General features: G+C 40.0%; 1 protein-coding gene across 1 annotated transcript in view; it reads left to right on the top strand.

Annotated features, from left to right (window-relative positions):
* Nucleotides 1–398: 398 nt before the first annotated feature.
* Nucleotides 399–13,107, top strand: part of LOC104942166 (cytoplasmic dynein 2 heavy chain 1-like) — a gene marked incomplete at both ends in the record, with an annotated part of 29,572 nt that continues 16,863 nt past the window's right edge. Inside the window, 12 exons of the mRNA XM_010767365.1 lie at nucleotides 399–522; nucleotides 655–776; nucleotides 987–1,073; nucleotides 2,207–2,333; nucleotides 3,505–3,646; nucleotides 4,348–4,457; nucleotides 4,819–4,839; nucleotides 7,372–7,384; nucleotides 8,791–8,954; nucleotides 9,094–9,213; nucleotides 10,560–10,694; nucleotides 12,219–12,362. Coding sequence (XP_010765667.1) covers nucleotides 399–522; nucleotides 655–776; nucleotides 987–1,073; nucleotides 2,207–2,333; nucleotides 3,505–3,646; nucleotides 4,348–4,457; nucleotides 4,819–4,839; nucleotides 7,372–7,384; nucleotides 8,791–8,954; nucleotides 9,094–9,213; nucleotides 10,560–10,694; nucleotides 12,219–12,362 — 1,309 coding nt within the window. The remainder of the gene's footprint in view (nucleotides 523–654; nucleotides 777–986; nucleotides 1,074–2,206; nucleotides 2,334–3,504; nucleotides 3,647–4,347; nucleotides 4,458–4,818; nucleotides 4,840–7,371; nucleotides 7,385–8,790; nucleotides 8,955–9,093; nucleotides 9,214–10,559; nucleotides 10,695–12,218; nucleotides 12,363–13,107) is intronic.

Here is a 13,107-nt window from a genome sequence, read left to right on the forward strand (position 1 = left end):
GTGTGTGTGTGTGTGTGTGTGTGTGTGTGTGTGTGTGTGTGTGTGTGTGTGTGTGTGTGTGTGTGTGTGTGTGTGTGTGTGTGTGTGTGTGTGTGACACAAGGGGAAGGACAATCATCTTCATGGGTAACAAAGAGAATACACTTAATTTGTTTGCGCTTAATTAGAGATGAAAAAACGAAGTTTCTCAATTTTATTTTTGAATTAACATTAGCTTCTTCATTTTCTAGATAACAAGTCACTTAATTCCGTCTTCCTCTCTAAAGATCTGTCTCTCTATCACTTCTTGACTTTGCTTTACCGCCATGCCATTAACATCAAAATATCACCACAGTAACACATATGTGATTTATTCCTCACCTTTCTTTCTTTCTTGTTTTTTCCTCATTTCTTCTGTAGTTTCCTGGCTAAGCGTGGTGTGAGGGAGGACATAACAACATTTGAGGTGAGGAACATCACCCCTGAGATTCGCCAGAGTGTGGAAGAACTGCTCAACAGGAACAAGGCCTCCTTCGATCCCAAGGTCAGTTAGCCACAATAGCAGAATAAGAATAAGATGTATGGTAGCTGGAAGTAATTAACCTCTTGTTCCTTTTGTATTTCTTAGCTGAAAATAGTAATGTAGCTTTTGTGACTTATTGCTTTTGTTGGTCAGAATGCAAAGCGTGCGAGTGCAGCAGCTGCTCCCCTGGCCGCCTGGGTCAAAGCCAACATCCAATACTCCCACGTCCTAGAGAGGATCCAGCCACTGGAGAGAGAGCAGGCCGGACTACTGGAGTAGGAAAACACACACACACAAATACCACTATGCTATAATAGCACCACACACACACACACACACTTATTCATCATAATTGTAGGCAAAGAAAATCGATTTCATGCATGCTTGTAATTGAGCTTTTGGTCTTGGTCTTCACCTGGCAGCTCGTATTCATTTTCTCTCAAAATAAATATACAGACCTAACACTTGTTATTGTGTGTGTCCAGAAACATGAGGAAAACGGAGAGCAGGAAGAATAAGCTGGAGAACCAGCTTAACTCTGTCGGAGCCAAAGTCAACGAGCTGAAAGAGAAGTATGCCTCCTTCTAAATTTCAAATCAAATCAAATCAGGTTTTATTTATATAGCACATTTTAAAAACGATTTTTGGTGGAGCCAAAGTGCTGTACATGCAATAAAAAACACTTTACTTCGATAGCAAACAGAAGACAATAAATGACAACAGCAAATCTAAAAATCAAACACAGGGAAATGTCATGAGTCGTGCTCCGCTCTGACTAGAAGGCCAGAGAGAAGAAGTGAGTCTTCAGTGTTGACTTCCCATCTATTCTTCCAGCGTTGAATCCTTCCATTCTGTATTTCACCAGTGACAAAGTCTAAATATTGCCTTATGACTAAAACAAAGACATTCAATTAGAGACAGCACAATAAATGGTTCCTTTTGTTTCATGGCATGGGCAGAACCAGGACTGGTGAGGTGTCACTTACTTCAAAGCTTTGGTGAAAAGCAGGAATCTTTGGAAATGATGAAGCTTTTAAGAAACTTCTGAAGCTCGGCTTGCAGGCTAGATTTCCACAAACAAATCTAGTAGTTGCCTTGACTTACTGCCAGCCATGCAGGATCCCTTCCTCTCTTTGACCATGTAGTTATACCAAGGATACAAACAATCAATGATAACGGGCCACTCTCTTTTGCCTGGACATCAGCCAGTTCTTTTCTTATAAGGACATAATGAACAAAGGTAAACGTCCCTCTACAAGTGTGACTGAGCGATCATTCCCTGCTCTTTCCTCCAACATGTTCAACCTTTGCTCTCTCAGACAATCTGTCTTGCCATTTGACTTAGTATCCAACCCTATTTGTACAATGACTTCTTAACTGTGTTAGTCAAACTGAAAGATGTCTCACTTGCCCCGGCCATTCCTCCCCTCTCTTCTTGAGTAGTCTCTTGGCACCATTCCTCACTTTACCTCACCTCACCTGTCCCAACAACGCATTATCCAGATTTGTATTTTGAAAGGCACAGAAGTAGCTACAAAAGCTTTACACAACAGAGAAATAATTAAATACATGTTTTCAATCTATTTCATCTAGCCTGGGTAGATGAAACAAATATCACAATGTCGAGCTTGAAAATCTCCAATGATTCCACATCAAAAGCATTTACACATGTTTTTCTTCCCCTTCTTTTTATTCTTTATCTCAGGTTTCAGTGTCACACTACAGAGGCGGCTAAGTTGGAGGCTGAGGTAACAAAAGCTCAGGACACGATCACTGCCGCCCAGCAGCTCCTATCACAACTGGAAGGAGAACACACACGGTGGAACGCACAGGTAGTTTGACGTGTCTGTGTGTATTGGTGAGGGAGGTTATACGCATTTACTAAGAAAGGGGCACATTTAACATGTAAGAGCAACAGGAGCTGTGTGTGCGTTTTTGTGTGTGTGTGTGTGTGTGTGTGTGTGTGTGTGTTAGTGTGTGTGTGTGTGTGTGATGATAGGGGGGATGTATCCTGCTGTCTTTGGTCCCTTCTGGCTGTTTTTACTCCTCTCTGCAGCATCTGTCTGCGCCTTAATTAAAACACTCAATCTCTTGCTGACACGCACACTTTGCGCACACACACACCACACACCACACACAGCACACAACACACACACAACAGACACATCACACACACACACACACAACAAACACACACACACACACACACACACACACACACACACACACACACACACACACACACACACACACACACACACACACACACACACACACACACACACACTCACTGCCTCCCTCAAGGTCCGCACCCACCAAAAGCCAGTTAACTCCCTTCTCACGTATCTCCATATCCTCACACTACACATTTCCTCCCCAACACTTTTGCACCCTGTGCAGAAGCTGTGGTTAGCTATATGTTGATGCCTTTAAGTTGTTAAAAGTGTTTCAAGGGCACATGGGGAGAGGGGTAAACAAGAGAGTGAGCGAGTACAGACTGAGTGGTGCATAAATAGAAGGATGTTTTGAGCTAAGGTATTGGGTGTATCATGATGTCTGACAGTATTACACCAGAGATCGCATGGTTATGAAAACCGGCAGCCACAGAGATGGGGGCATTCAGGGTCATAAGGCCTTTCAATTAAGCCTGATGCATAGTTATTCTCCAAAAATTGCTTGTAATCAACTGGCATGCTGATAGACTCAAATGAATTCCGGCTCAACATAGAAATCATAACATTACATGATCTCATAATAACAAGTGTGTGCCTGTGTTACTGCATTTGTGTTCTAGTCAGAGTCAGTGTAGACTTTTGGGGGTAGAAGTCTGGGTTTCGTGGTTCATCAGAGGAAACGCATGCAATGCCCACGAGGGTCTGGTTACTTACCTTTCCCTTCTTTTATCCCTCTGATTCCTCCGAATCCCCGCAGTGCCCTCCCCTCTCTTATCTGTTAATAATAATCTGTTCTTTCACCCCAATCCCCTACTCTCTTTTTGATCAGATGTCTGAGATAAAGAATGAGTTGGAAACGCTCCCTATGAGGGCCATGCTTGCTGCAGCCTTCATCACCTACCTCTCTGCAGCATCTGAAGACCGCAGGAGACACTGTCAAGAGACATGGATGGCTCAATCCGGACTACAAAGTAAACATACAACTACTTATACATAGCTAACGACACACTAGCACCAGACACACAAAAAGCACACTACTTCCTCCTCTCCTTAACTCTAAGTGTCAAAATAGCTTGATCACCATTTAACTAGTTCACTATTGAACATTTAACACTCTAAGAATACAACTTCACTCAAGTAACCCAACATTGCAACTGTATTTAGCAACACAACAAGTGCAAATGTCAGGAATTCACACACTCATTAAGCATTACAGAATTGAATAATCCTGTTTTTCAGAACTGGATTTGACTTCTCATCTGCCAAGCATAATCACCTTCATTTGTCAGCCTTCCAAAAGTCCCTCCACACAAATGAACCTGTAAAATGTGTGAAAGTCTCTTTCAGCACTAATTATTGTCTTATTAATAGCTCCTTCCACATTATTCCGCTTGGCAACCTCGTTCCCAGGGGGCTTCAGATGTGCATGTTAAGAGCTGAGTCAAGTTGACCCACTATCATTTTTTTAAATCCTTTTGTCCTTCCAATGGCTTCTCCACAATGTAGGTGTCAAGATAACTTAGTGAACCCACTTAAAGCGTATTATACTGTGTTTAGGCACAATTGATGAGGCTTGTTGTCAGTAACTGTCATATCACAGGATTGTTTTTAGTGGGCAAAAAGAAAAGCAACAAATCATAATCTGCATTTGTGTGTTGTTTGTTTGTTTCAGAGTTTGACTTGCGTTCATTCCTGTGCTCGGAGAGTGAGCAGCTGATCTGGAAGGGTCAAGGGTTGCCATCTGATGACCTCTCCATGGAGAATGCACTGGTCATATTACAGGTTAGACATCCATTTGTCACTCGGTCTCATTTTGTTCATTTTTCCACTTTTGCTTTATTTCCCTTGATAACAATTCAGATTTTTCACAGAAGGATCTATTGTAATGTAGACTTAATGCAATGTAATCCCCAACATCCATCTCCTTCTGCAAAGTTAACTTTTTTCTATTTCTATATTAGCTTACAGTAAGACTCATGCTCTCATGCATTAAAAAAGACATCAAAGTACAATATAAATACAGCACTCTCTTGTAAGAGCCAGTCTCCATATTAATAGTTTTGTCAATAATCTTTCCCTTGTTGCCATTCATCTGTCTTCCATTTGTCTGTAATGTGTTTTGTTTTCACCATTGCTGCATCAGATCAATGCACTCAAGCTACGGGTAAGAAGCTGTTCCATCATTCTTCCTTATAGCTTAGCGTAGCCTCCCTGTTTCTCTCACTGTCTGCCTGTGTGTTCCTATGTTCTAGTTTCTTTATTATTGTTGTTTCATCTTCTGTATACACTACCAACAAAATGTGTATGGCAGTCATTCACATTAACACAAACACCAATATGCAAAAACCAAGATGACCTTTATCTGTATATTTATTAGACAACCTAATCATCTCAATCAATTAGCCTATTTGGTACAGATCTACAAAGGGGGTTAATTGCAGCAGTTTCTCACTAATATGTCAATGTATGCTGTGATGTACTTAGTAGTGATTTGAATTTGAAAGCAAATGTATATTCGGATATTCGACCCCCAAAAAAAAGGTTAACCGATTAACCGAAATGTACATATCTTATACAAAAATAAAAAAAAGGGTGGGAAAAATGTTTACAAAAAAAAGATTTAATTTTGAAAAATAAATAAGTACATGTTCAAATAAGTATAGAAACCAAGTCAAATTTGTCAAATGTATTGAACTAGTGATCACAGTTTGAACAGTTGGCAGCTATAGGCCTACAGCTTTCATGCTTAAAACATAACTTGGTTTTTAAATTAAAGAGGGATCATGCACGAACACAACGGGTTAGGGTAACGTAACCCTATTACAACAGAGATCAACAACCTATAACAGGGCCTATCACAGAATGCAGCTATTCAATACTCATTCTTGTTTAGGAATATGAGCATGTCTACTCAGGGGAGAGGCAGGTGCGGAGGCAATTCACAATCAGGCCAGCTGTAGAGAAGACCCTCTCAGCTGGAATTTGGGCATAAGATGAGGTTTGAGTCTGCGTGATCTGCGAGTAGGGAGAGGGGCAGCACATATCATATCTAGAAACTAGCTGGGTGTGGATGGATTGGACATAAACGCGACGTGAATTATAACCGGACGTGGGAGAGAGAGATCAGCACCTGCAGCTCTGCCCTGCTGTGAGGGACCGGTGAGCGGAGCAAAACACACTTTTAGCTATGGCACTTCTATACATTGAATTATTCCATTTGATAATATGTAATTCAAAAAAAAATATTATTATAAATATTTCATATTCTCATATTTCGAATACCTGAATCGTTTCAAATATTATGAATATTCGATGAATTGTTCCCATCCCTAATACTTAGGTGCTGTTATACAGGAAAACGCAAACGGTCGTATCTGCTACTTTTCTCTTTCGCATGCCCGTTTGTTCCACACGGGGAGGCCGTAGCGGAAACGGGGCCCGCAAACTGATAAAGGGTCCAAGTGGATAGATCTGCATCCGGAACGCTCTGGGGGGGCAAAACGGGGCTCCTTATGTACGGCCCTATTACCAGGGCTATTTCAATTAATTTGGAATGGGGGTCCGGTGATGAAAATGATCAAAGCAAGGCCGGGAAAAAAATGGTTGAAATATGAGCAATCATATTAAGAGCTTTAGATACAGTAAATATATATATTTTGTTAATTAAATCAAACATACACCAAGGCCTTTATAAAATGGGCAAGTCAGAAACTCAAGTACATGTGAAGCTAATATAACCATTACATCATTAGATTTAGTACTTAAATTGATCGAATAATTCCACAAATAGCAATTTAGGGGCCATACTCAACAACAGTGGACATATTAATGGTATAATAACAATAAAGACAAGTGAGCATTACCACATCAATTGCTTAATAAAAAGCAAAAACAATTATCAAAAGACTTGTATTAATTTACCAAACACAACACAACAGCTTTTGAAAACTCAAACGCTTTTATTGATTAACATAGTGATAACTGACATCAAGTATTGCAACCAACTGGCAGATTATATGCCATCTAATGAGAGAAATGGGCCATTTTTCGATTTAGCAAGAGCCAGGGAAAGTCCTGGGATGTATTACGATTGGTCATTGGGCAATGACGCATACAGTGATGCAGATGCTGGTCAGTGAGGGATGCTCGATTATTAGTTTTATGGCATTCATGTGTGGAGAATGCCGATTCGACACGTGTAAGTCAGCAACATTTGTGAGGACAAAAAGTGCAAGACCCCTTGAATGGAGGGAATTCTCGTGGCTGGACTTCATGAGTCCAGAACTTTTCAGAACCTGCCAGCTGAAAATGACTGCGGCGGTTCATCTGATGATGAATGTCAATGAGTTCGAGTTGTAAAGACGCCTCATTTAATGTCACAATCAGCTCCTTTGCTTTCGTGCAAAACTCCCCCTCTAGGATTTCACAGAGAAAGGGTCCTTCACAAATCTCATCACTTCAGGATCGGGAGACTGAAATTCGTTCAAACCTCGCGGCAAAGTTGGTTTCAATGCGTCCCATAAATCCAGTCATCACCTCGGTGGATTTGTAAACTGCAGTGCGCGTGTTGGAAAAATGGTAGCATTTTGCGCTGGGATCATAAATCCACAAAAAAAAGTGTTTTCGAGCTGTTTTTTGAACGCATGGAAGTTCTCTCCACAAGTTGTGTAACCCCTTTTATCTCCTGCCCTGACAGCTCCAAATTGTAGGTTGGTTCAGTATGTTGGAAAACTGTCGCTCAAAAAGCAAACGCAGCGTTAAAACTCATCATTCTCTATCCTAGACACAGAAAGGCGTTGGCTTTTTTATGTTTTGAATTGTCGGGAGAATACCGCCATGATCTCCTCCTAAGTCACGAAGGAATCTTTTCAAGACGTTTCCTGTTGTTAGCCATCAATTGTCACTGTGCATGAGCAAATCATTATATCGAGCTGACATGTCTGACAACATCTGGCGGAAAGGCGGTGCTGTTAACTGATGTTAACATGCACGATAATATAACGTTAATTAAATCGCTAAATGACTACACAGTCATTGTGTTTTTATAACTCAATCCTACCGTTGTGTTCTCACAGGCAGCTTTGTCTAAGATGACTAAAGCAAATGTCATTCAGCAATGATCTCAGCTGGTGCAGGCATCCATCTGTCCAGTACCTAGCGGACAGTCCCTGTGTTCGACTTACGGCTCCGGACANACCACTCTATCATGTAAAGTGGGTGTGGGAGAAGTTATTGATTCTTCACTAAAGCCAGTGGTTGCTACATAAAAAGCAGACCACTCTTTATGTAGGCAATTTATCTTATGTCATTTTGAAGACTTTTGTCTGAAAATGACTTTTGTTAATGGGTGCAATCTACTCTGCAGCTTGACATTAGCTACCAATTGGGACGTTTGAGCAATGGGCAGTCAAACGCTTCGCTCTGTGTTCCATGAAGGATTAGTCGTAATTAGCCAATATATATAAAAAACATATATAATTACAAAAAAAAAATAGTTTGAGCCTAATTCAGTCCGAATTCAGACATCTTAAATACGTTATTGAACATTCCTATGTATTACTGTATATACAATTAGCATTCAGATGTGCTTTGTTCAGCTCTGACTATTCTATTTTATAGATAAATGCTTAAACAATTCTCCAATAAGAAATAAGAAATGAATCTGCCCTTCTGATTTACCTTACGTGTGATATTTCAGTTTCTTGGCTAAAATAACTGCATACCAATCACAGCTGTGGGCAAGTGTAAACAGAGGTTAGCCATACCTGTGAAAATGAGGGTGATTCATGGGGCTCTGAATCATCCGGTGGGAGGCGGATGTCTATTTGAAGCTAAATTGGAAAGAGTGGGTGCAGAGAAAGTGTAAGAAAGGGCAAGTTATCCACTTAAAAGTAGTGTCGAACAGGATGGAAAAAAAGAAGCAAGACAAAGGCATGGCAGTACTGCATTGCAGACATCGACAAGACAGAGAGTGGAGGAGAAAGTAAAAGGGTGACGATGGGATTCAAAGTGAACACTGTAGAGAAAGTAACAAGATTGCATAATAGAGTATATGTTGCTGACAAAGAGTTTTTCTCTCTGCCCAACACATTCACACACAAACACACAAATGCAGGTCCCCGATATGTCGTCCAGATAGGAGAAAAGGTCATCGATTACAATGAGGACTTCCGTCTCTTCCTGGCAACACGTAATCCGGCCCCCTTCATCCCCCCCGATGCCGTTTCTGTGGTTACAGAGGTCAACTTCACTACCACTAGGGCAGGCTTGCGAGGACAGGTAACCCACATACAGTAATCCAAGTGCTTTTATAGTGCTATGACTCAGTGTGTATACATACACTGGCATGTACTGTATGTTTAAATCATACTATGTGTCCACTTGCTTATCTCTTTGTGTGTGCGTGTCTTCGCTTTAGCTGCTGGCCTTGACCATCCAGCAGGAGAAGCCAGAATTGGAGACGGAAAAAACCCGACTGCTACAACAAGAGGAAGACAAGAAGATACAGCTGGCTCAGTTGGAGGAATCCCTCTTAGAGGTACACATGCAAACATTTAGCATACGAAGATACTAAAGAAGGGGAGAATTCTAGGCTTTGGAATTATGGAGAAAAAACATAAAACGAAATAAACCTTTAACTGGGTTGAACATATTTGGTATGACACTTTAAATGGTAATTACCAAAATAGATATTCTGCTTACCCCCGCCCATCACTGCATGCCATTGTGAATCCAAATGTAATGTATCCTGTGCCATTTTTCCTCACCATGACCTCTTGATTTGTTAACTGGGTTGTCTCCCACATCACTTTTCTTTTTTTAAGCTAAAAATAATAGTGGCCAAATAAATTGGAATCTGCCTGATAATGTGTCGGATTTGCGTAGTAGTATTTAAACTTAAATTATGCATGATATTTGACTTTATTCAAAATACCAATGTTTGAGCACATTCAGTCTAGATCGAAAAATGTGTATATTAAAAAACTAAATATGACAAGAACAAAATATCCATAATTGTATTAACAATACAGTACGCCTGCAATTTGTGCCTTCAAAAGCAAAATGATGTACTTCGGTTAAACAGATGAAGCTTTAATCAATATATAATTATAAGACAATGTTGAACAAATGAGTGGATGACTTCCTTTTCTCCCAATTTAGAATGCACAGTTGCCCTCCCAATGAGTTAGATTGAGCCAATCCGCTGGCACCTTAGGCATGTCAGTGGGGAGTTAATTTTATTGCATTGCATTTCTTTTGACTTATTCCTGCACTTCAGACTTGTGTAGGAAGGTGCTAGATAATGTCACATCCACAGTAATGACAGCATGGAGCCGGAACATCATACAGTTAGTTGCTGCCAAATACTTAATGGGGCTCCATGTACTTACACGGCTTAATGCATATTTATAATCGAACACATACGCGGACATTGTGACACATAGACACTCAACTTAATGATCATTTTCCATGCACACAGTCTTAGGGGAATTTCATATACACACACACACACACACACACACACACACACACACACACACACACACACACACACACACACACACACACACACACACACACAGTGCCGAGAGCAGGATGTCAGTGCTTCAGTGGTACAAGACGTGCAATTATTCCAGAATTGCAGGAACATATTGGACTTGACATTTCCATGCTCCACTGCTCTCTCATATATTGTATTTGAATACATTGTGTCAGTTATTTTCAGAGAACGGATTCCACAGAATGAAGTTGGTTAGTCAAACTTTCTGCTTCTTGTGCATCGCCTTCCCTACCTCTCATTTCTCATTCTGTCTTTCTTATCGATTACTCTCTCTTCTTTATTCGTACCTGTTCGTCCATCCGTCGATCTTTTTCCCATTTCAGACCCTGGCTACATCTCAGGGTAATATCCTGGAGAACAGGGAGCTGATCGACAGTCTGAACCAGACCAAGGCGAGCAGTGCGCTGATCCAGGAGTCACTGCTGGAGTCACACAGGCTGCAGGCATCCCTGGACCAGGTACATCATGCGCACACACACACTCACAAATTCTGAAAAACAACATAAAAAAACAAGTTGTGGCCTGCCTGACTGCACCACTGTTTAACTATCTTTTTCATTCTAAAAGCTGTCGTGAAAAAGTGATCTCAGAAGAGAATCAGCATTAACGTGGATCCTCAGGGCTAACCCAATTCTTTTAAACTTGTTTGATATTGAAGAGGTATTATCTGGGTGATTACTTTAGTACTTTTAGAGGGCAACCACAACAGCCAATGAGAGGGACCAGGCGGAGCAGCTGTACAGGACATCTGTTAAGTGTCTTCTCATGTGCCTGGTTCAACCAATTTCTAAATTGGTTAAGAAGTTGTCCTCCTGTTTGTTATTTTTAAACTAATCCTTTAAAATGAATCCTCACCATATATCACATACTATTATTTGAAATCATGCCGTGTTAACTGGTGTTTGAGCACAAACTTTTCAGATCATGAGTAGTGAGTAGATAAGCACTCCGGCAGCCACTGGTAGTTACAGTAGTAGCACAGAAATCTGATTGCGCCGATGAAAAAGCAAGGAGCTTCTGTAGATGCATTACACTGTCCTGCTCTAGGGTGCAGTGTTACACCAGAACGCTTTTTTATAAATGTCTCTTATTTATTTCTCTGTCATATATGAACCTCAATGTTTGTTTCTATTATTTCATTTTTATTTGTTCTGCTCATGGTACGCAAAACCCAATGTACAATAATTGTCAACAAAACATGTCTCTACAAACACACCATTGAGCGAAAAGGAGCAGGGAGAAGAAAAAAAAATCTTATATGACCTGCCCCTTTCTAAAGAAAAAAAAAAAATATATATATAGAAATAGATGGTCTGCCCTTCATAATAATAATAAAACATTTACATAAGAGTATCTTAGGATACTAAGAGAAACACAAAAATGCTTATTTTCCACTTGAGGTTAACGGAAAGAAACAAAACAACAACACCCAAACATCACATGTATAAGGAAAAGGAAAAGTGCAACACCCTCATCTGAGTCCTACTGGAGAAGAAGGTGGAAAGCGGCGCATAATAATAATAATAATAATAACAATAACAATGGGACCTGCAAATAAAGAACAGACATCACATCAAAGACATCAAAAACATTTAGCAATGCAGGACCAGAGTACATAAACGTATTCACATTCTGCTTCATAGAGTCCCATTTTTCTTAATTTATACAATTTCTTTAACTGAAGAATACATATACAATTCTTTAGATCCTTCTGTTGAGAATTCCATATCACATGTCATGTCTTCTATAATTCTCTTTCTCTCCCTCTCTCTCTTTCTGTCTTTCTCTCTCTCTTTCGGATCTATCTCTAAACATTGTGTACACCACATTTCTTTGTATCCAAACCTACTCCATCCATCTGTGGAACTTTCTGTAACTCTATAAAACATCTTTGTTTTCTGTTGCTTCTTGTTTGTTTACTCTCTTCCCTTTCTATCTGTGGCTCCTTTGCGCCATTCCTTCCTTGTTTTTTTTTATTTTAGGAGCGGGATGCCTACCTTCCTCTTGCGGAGAGTGCCAGCAAGATGTATTTTGTCATCACAGACCTGTCAAGGATCAACAACATGTACCGCTTCAGCCTCGCTTCCTTTCTGCGCCTCTTCCAAAGGGCTCTTCAGGCCAAGAAGGTAGCACACAACTCTTGGAGTACTCACATTTTCATCCAACACAGCAGTGTGTTAACATCTCGGTTTTCAAAATTGTTGCAAATAACATGTCCTTGAACAAGAACCAACCTCAATAATACCATATCATTTTCTACACAAACAAATACAGCATTCACTAGATGAACGAAAATACTAACACAATAGATAACCTTTTCACATTGAACAGTTTTGTATAGAAGGTAACCACAGTAGTAGAAGATGAACATTTGTTATGAAAGCCAATTCATCTCCTATGGGAATCTGTCTTAAATACTAAAGCTCCTTTCCTAAAATCGCTTCCAGAGGCCTGTACTACGAAGTAGGGCTGGGCGATATGGTCTCTAAATGATATCGCGATATTTACTGACTATATCGCGATATACGATATATATCGCGATATTCTGAAATTTCCTCTAAAAAAAAAATAAAAAAATTTATTTAACCCCTTGATGTTTACAGTCACGCCAGTATGATGATTCTAGTAGTCCCTGCAACATATGTCTGCATTAAAAAAATCGACTAATAATGAAGAAAATTAACACATTTGTTGCAATAGTATGCACTAACTCCATTACTACTTGTACTACAACATTTGAATCATCAGTTCTTCCTCATTTTCCTCAATTGTTCATATTTGGTTTATGAAAATAATGATATTGTGGTCATTGTTCAAAAATGTCTGCTATTATTATGAGTAGTATTATTATTATTAGTATAATGCGCTTTC

The sequence above is a fragment of the Notothenia coriiceps genome, unplaced genomic scaffold, assembly GCF_000735185.1.
Source record: "Notothenia coriiceps isolate Sejong01 unplaced genomic scaffold, NC01 NC01_scaffold00004243, whole genome shotgun sequence".
NCBI classification, from domain to species: Eukaryota; Metazoa; Chordata; class Actinopteri; order Perciformes; family Nototheniidae; genus Notothenia; species Notothenia coriiceps.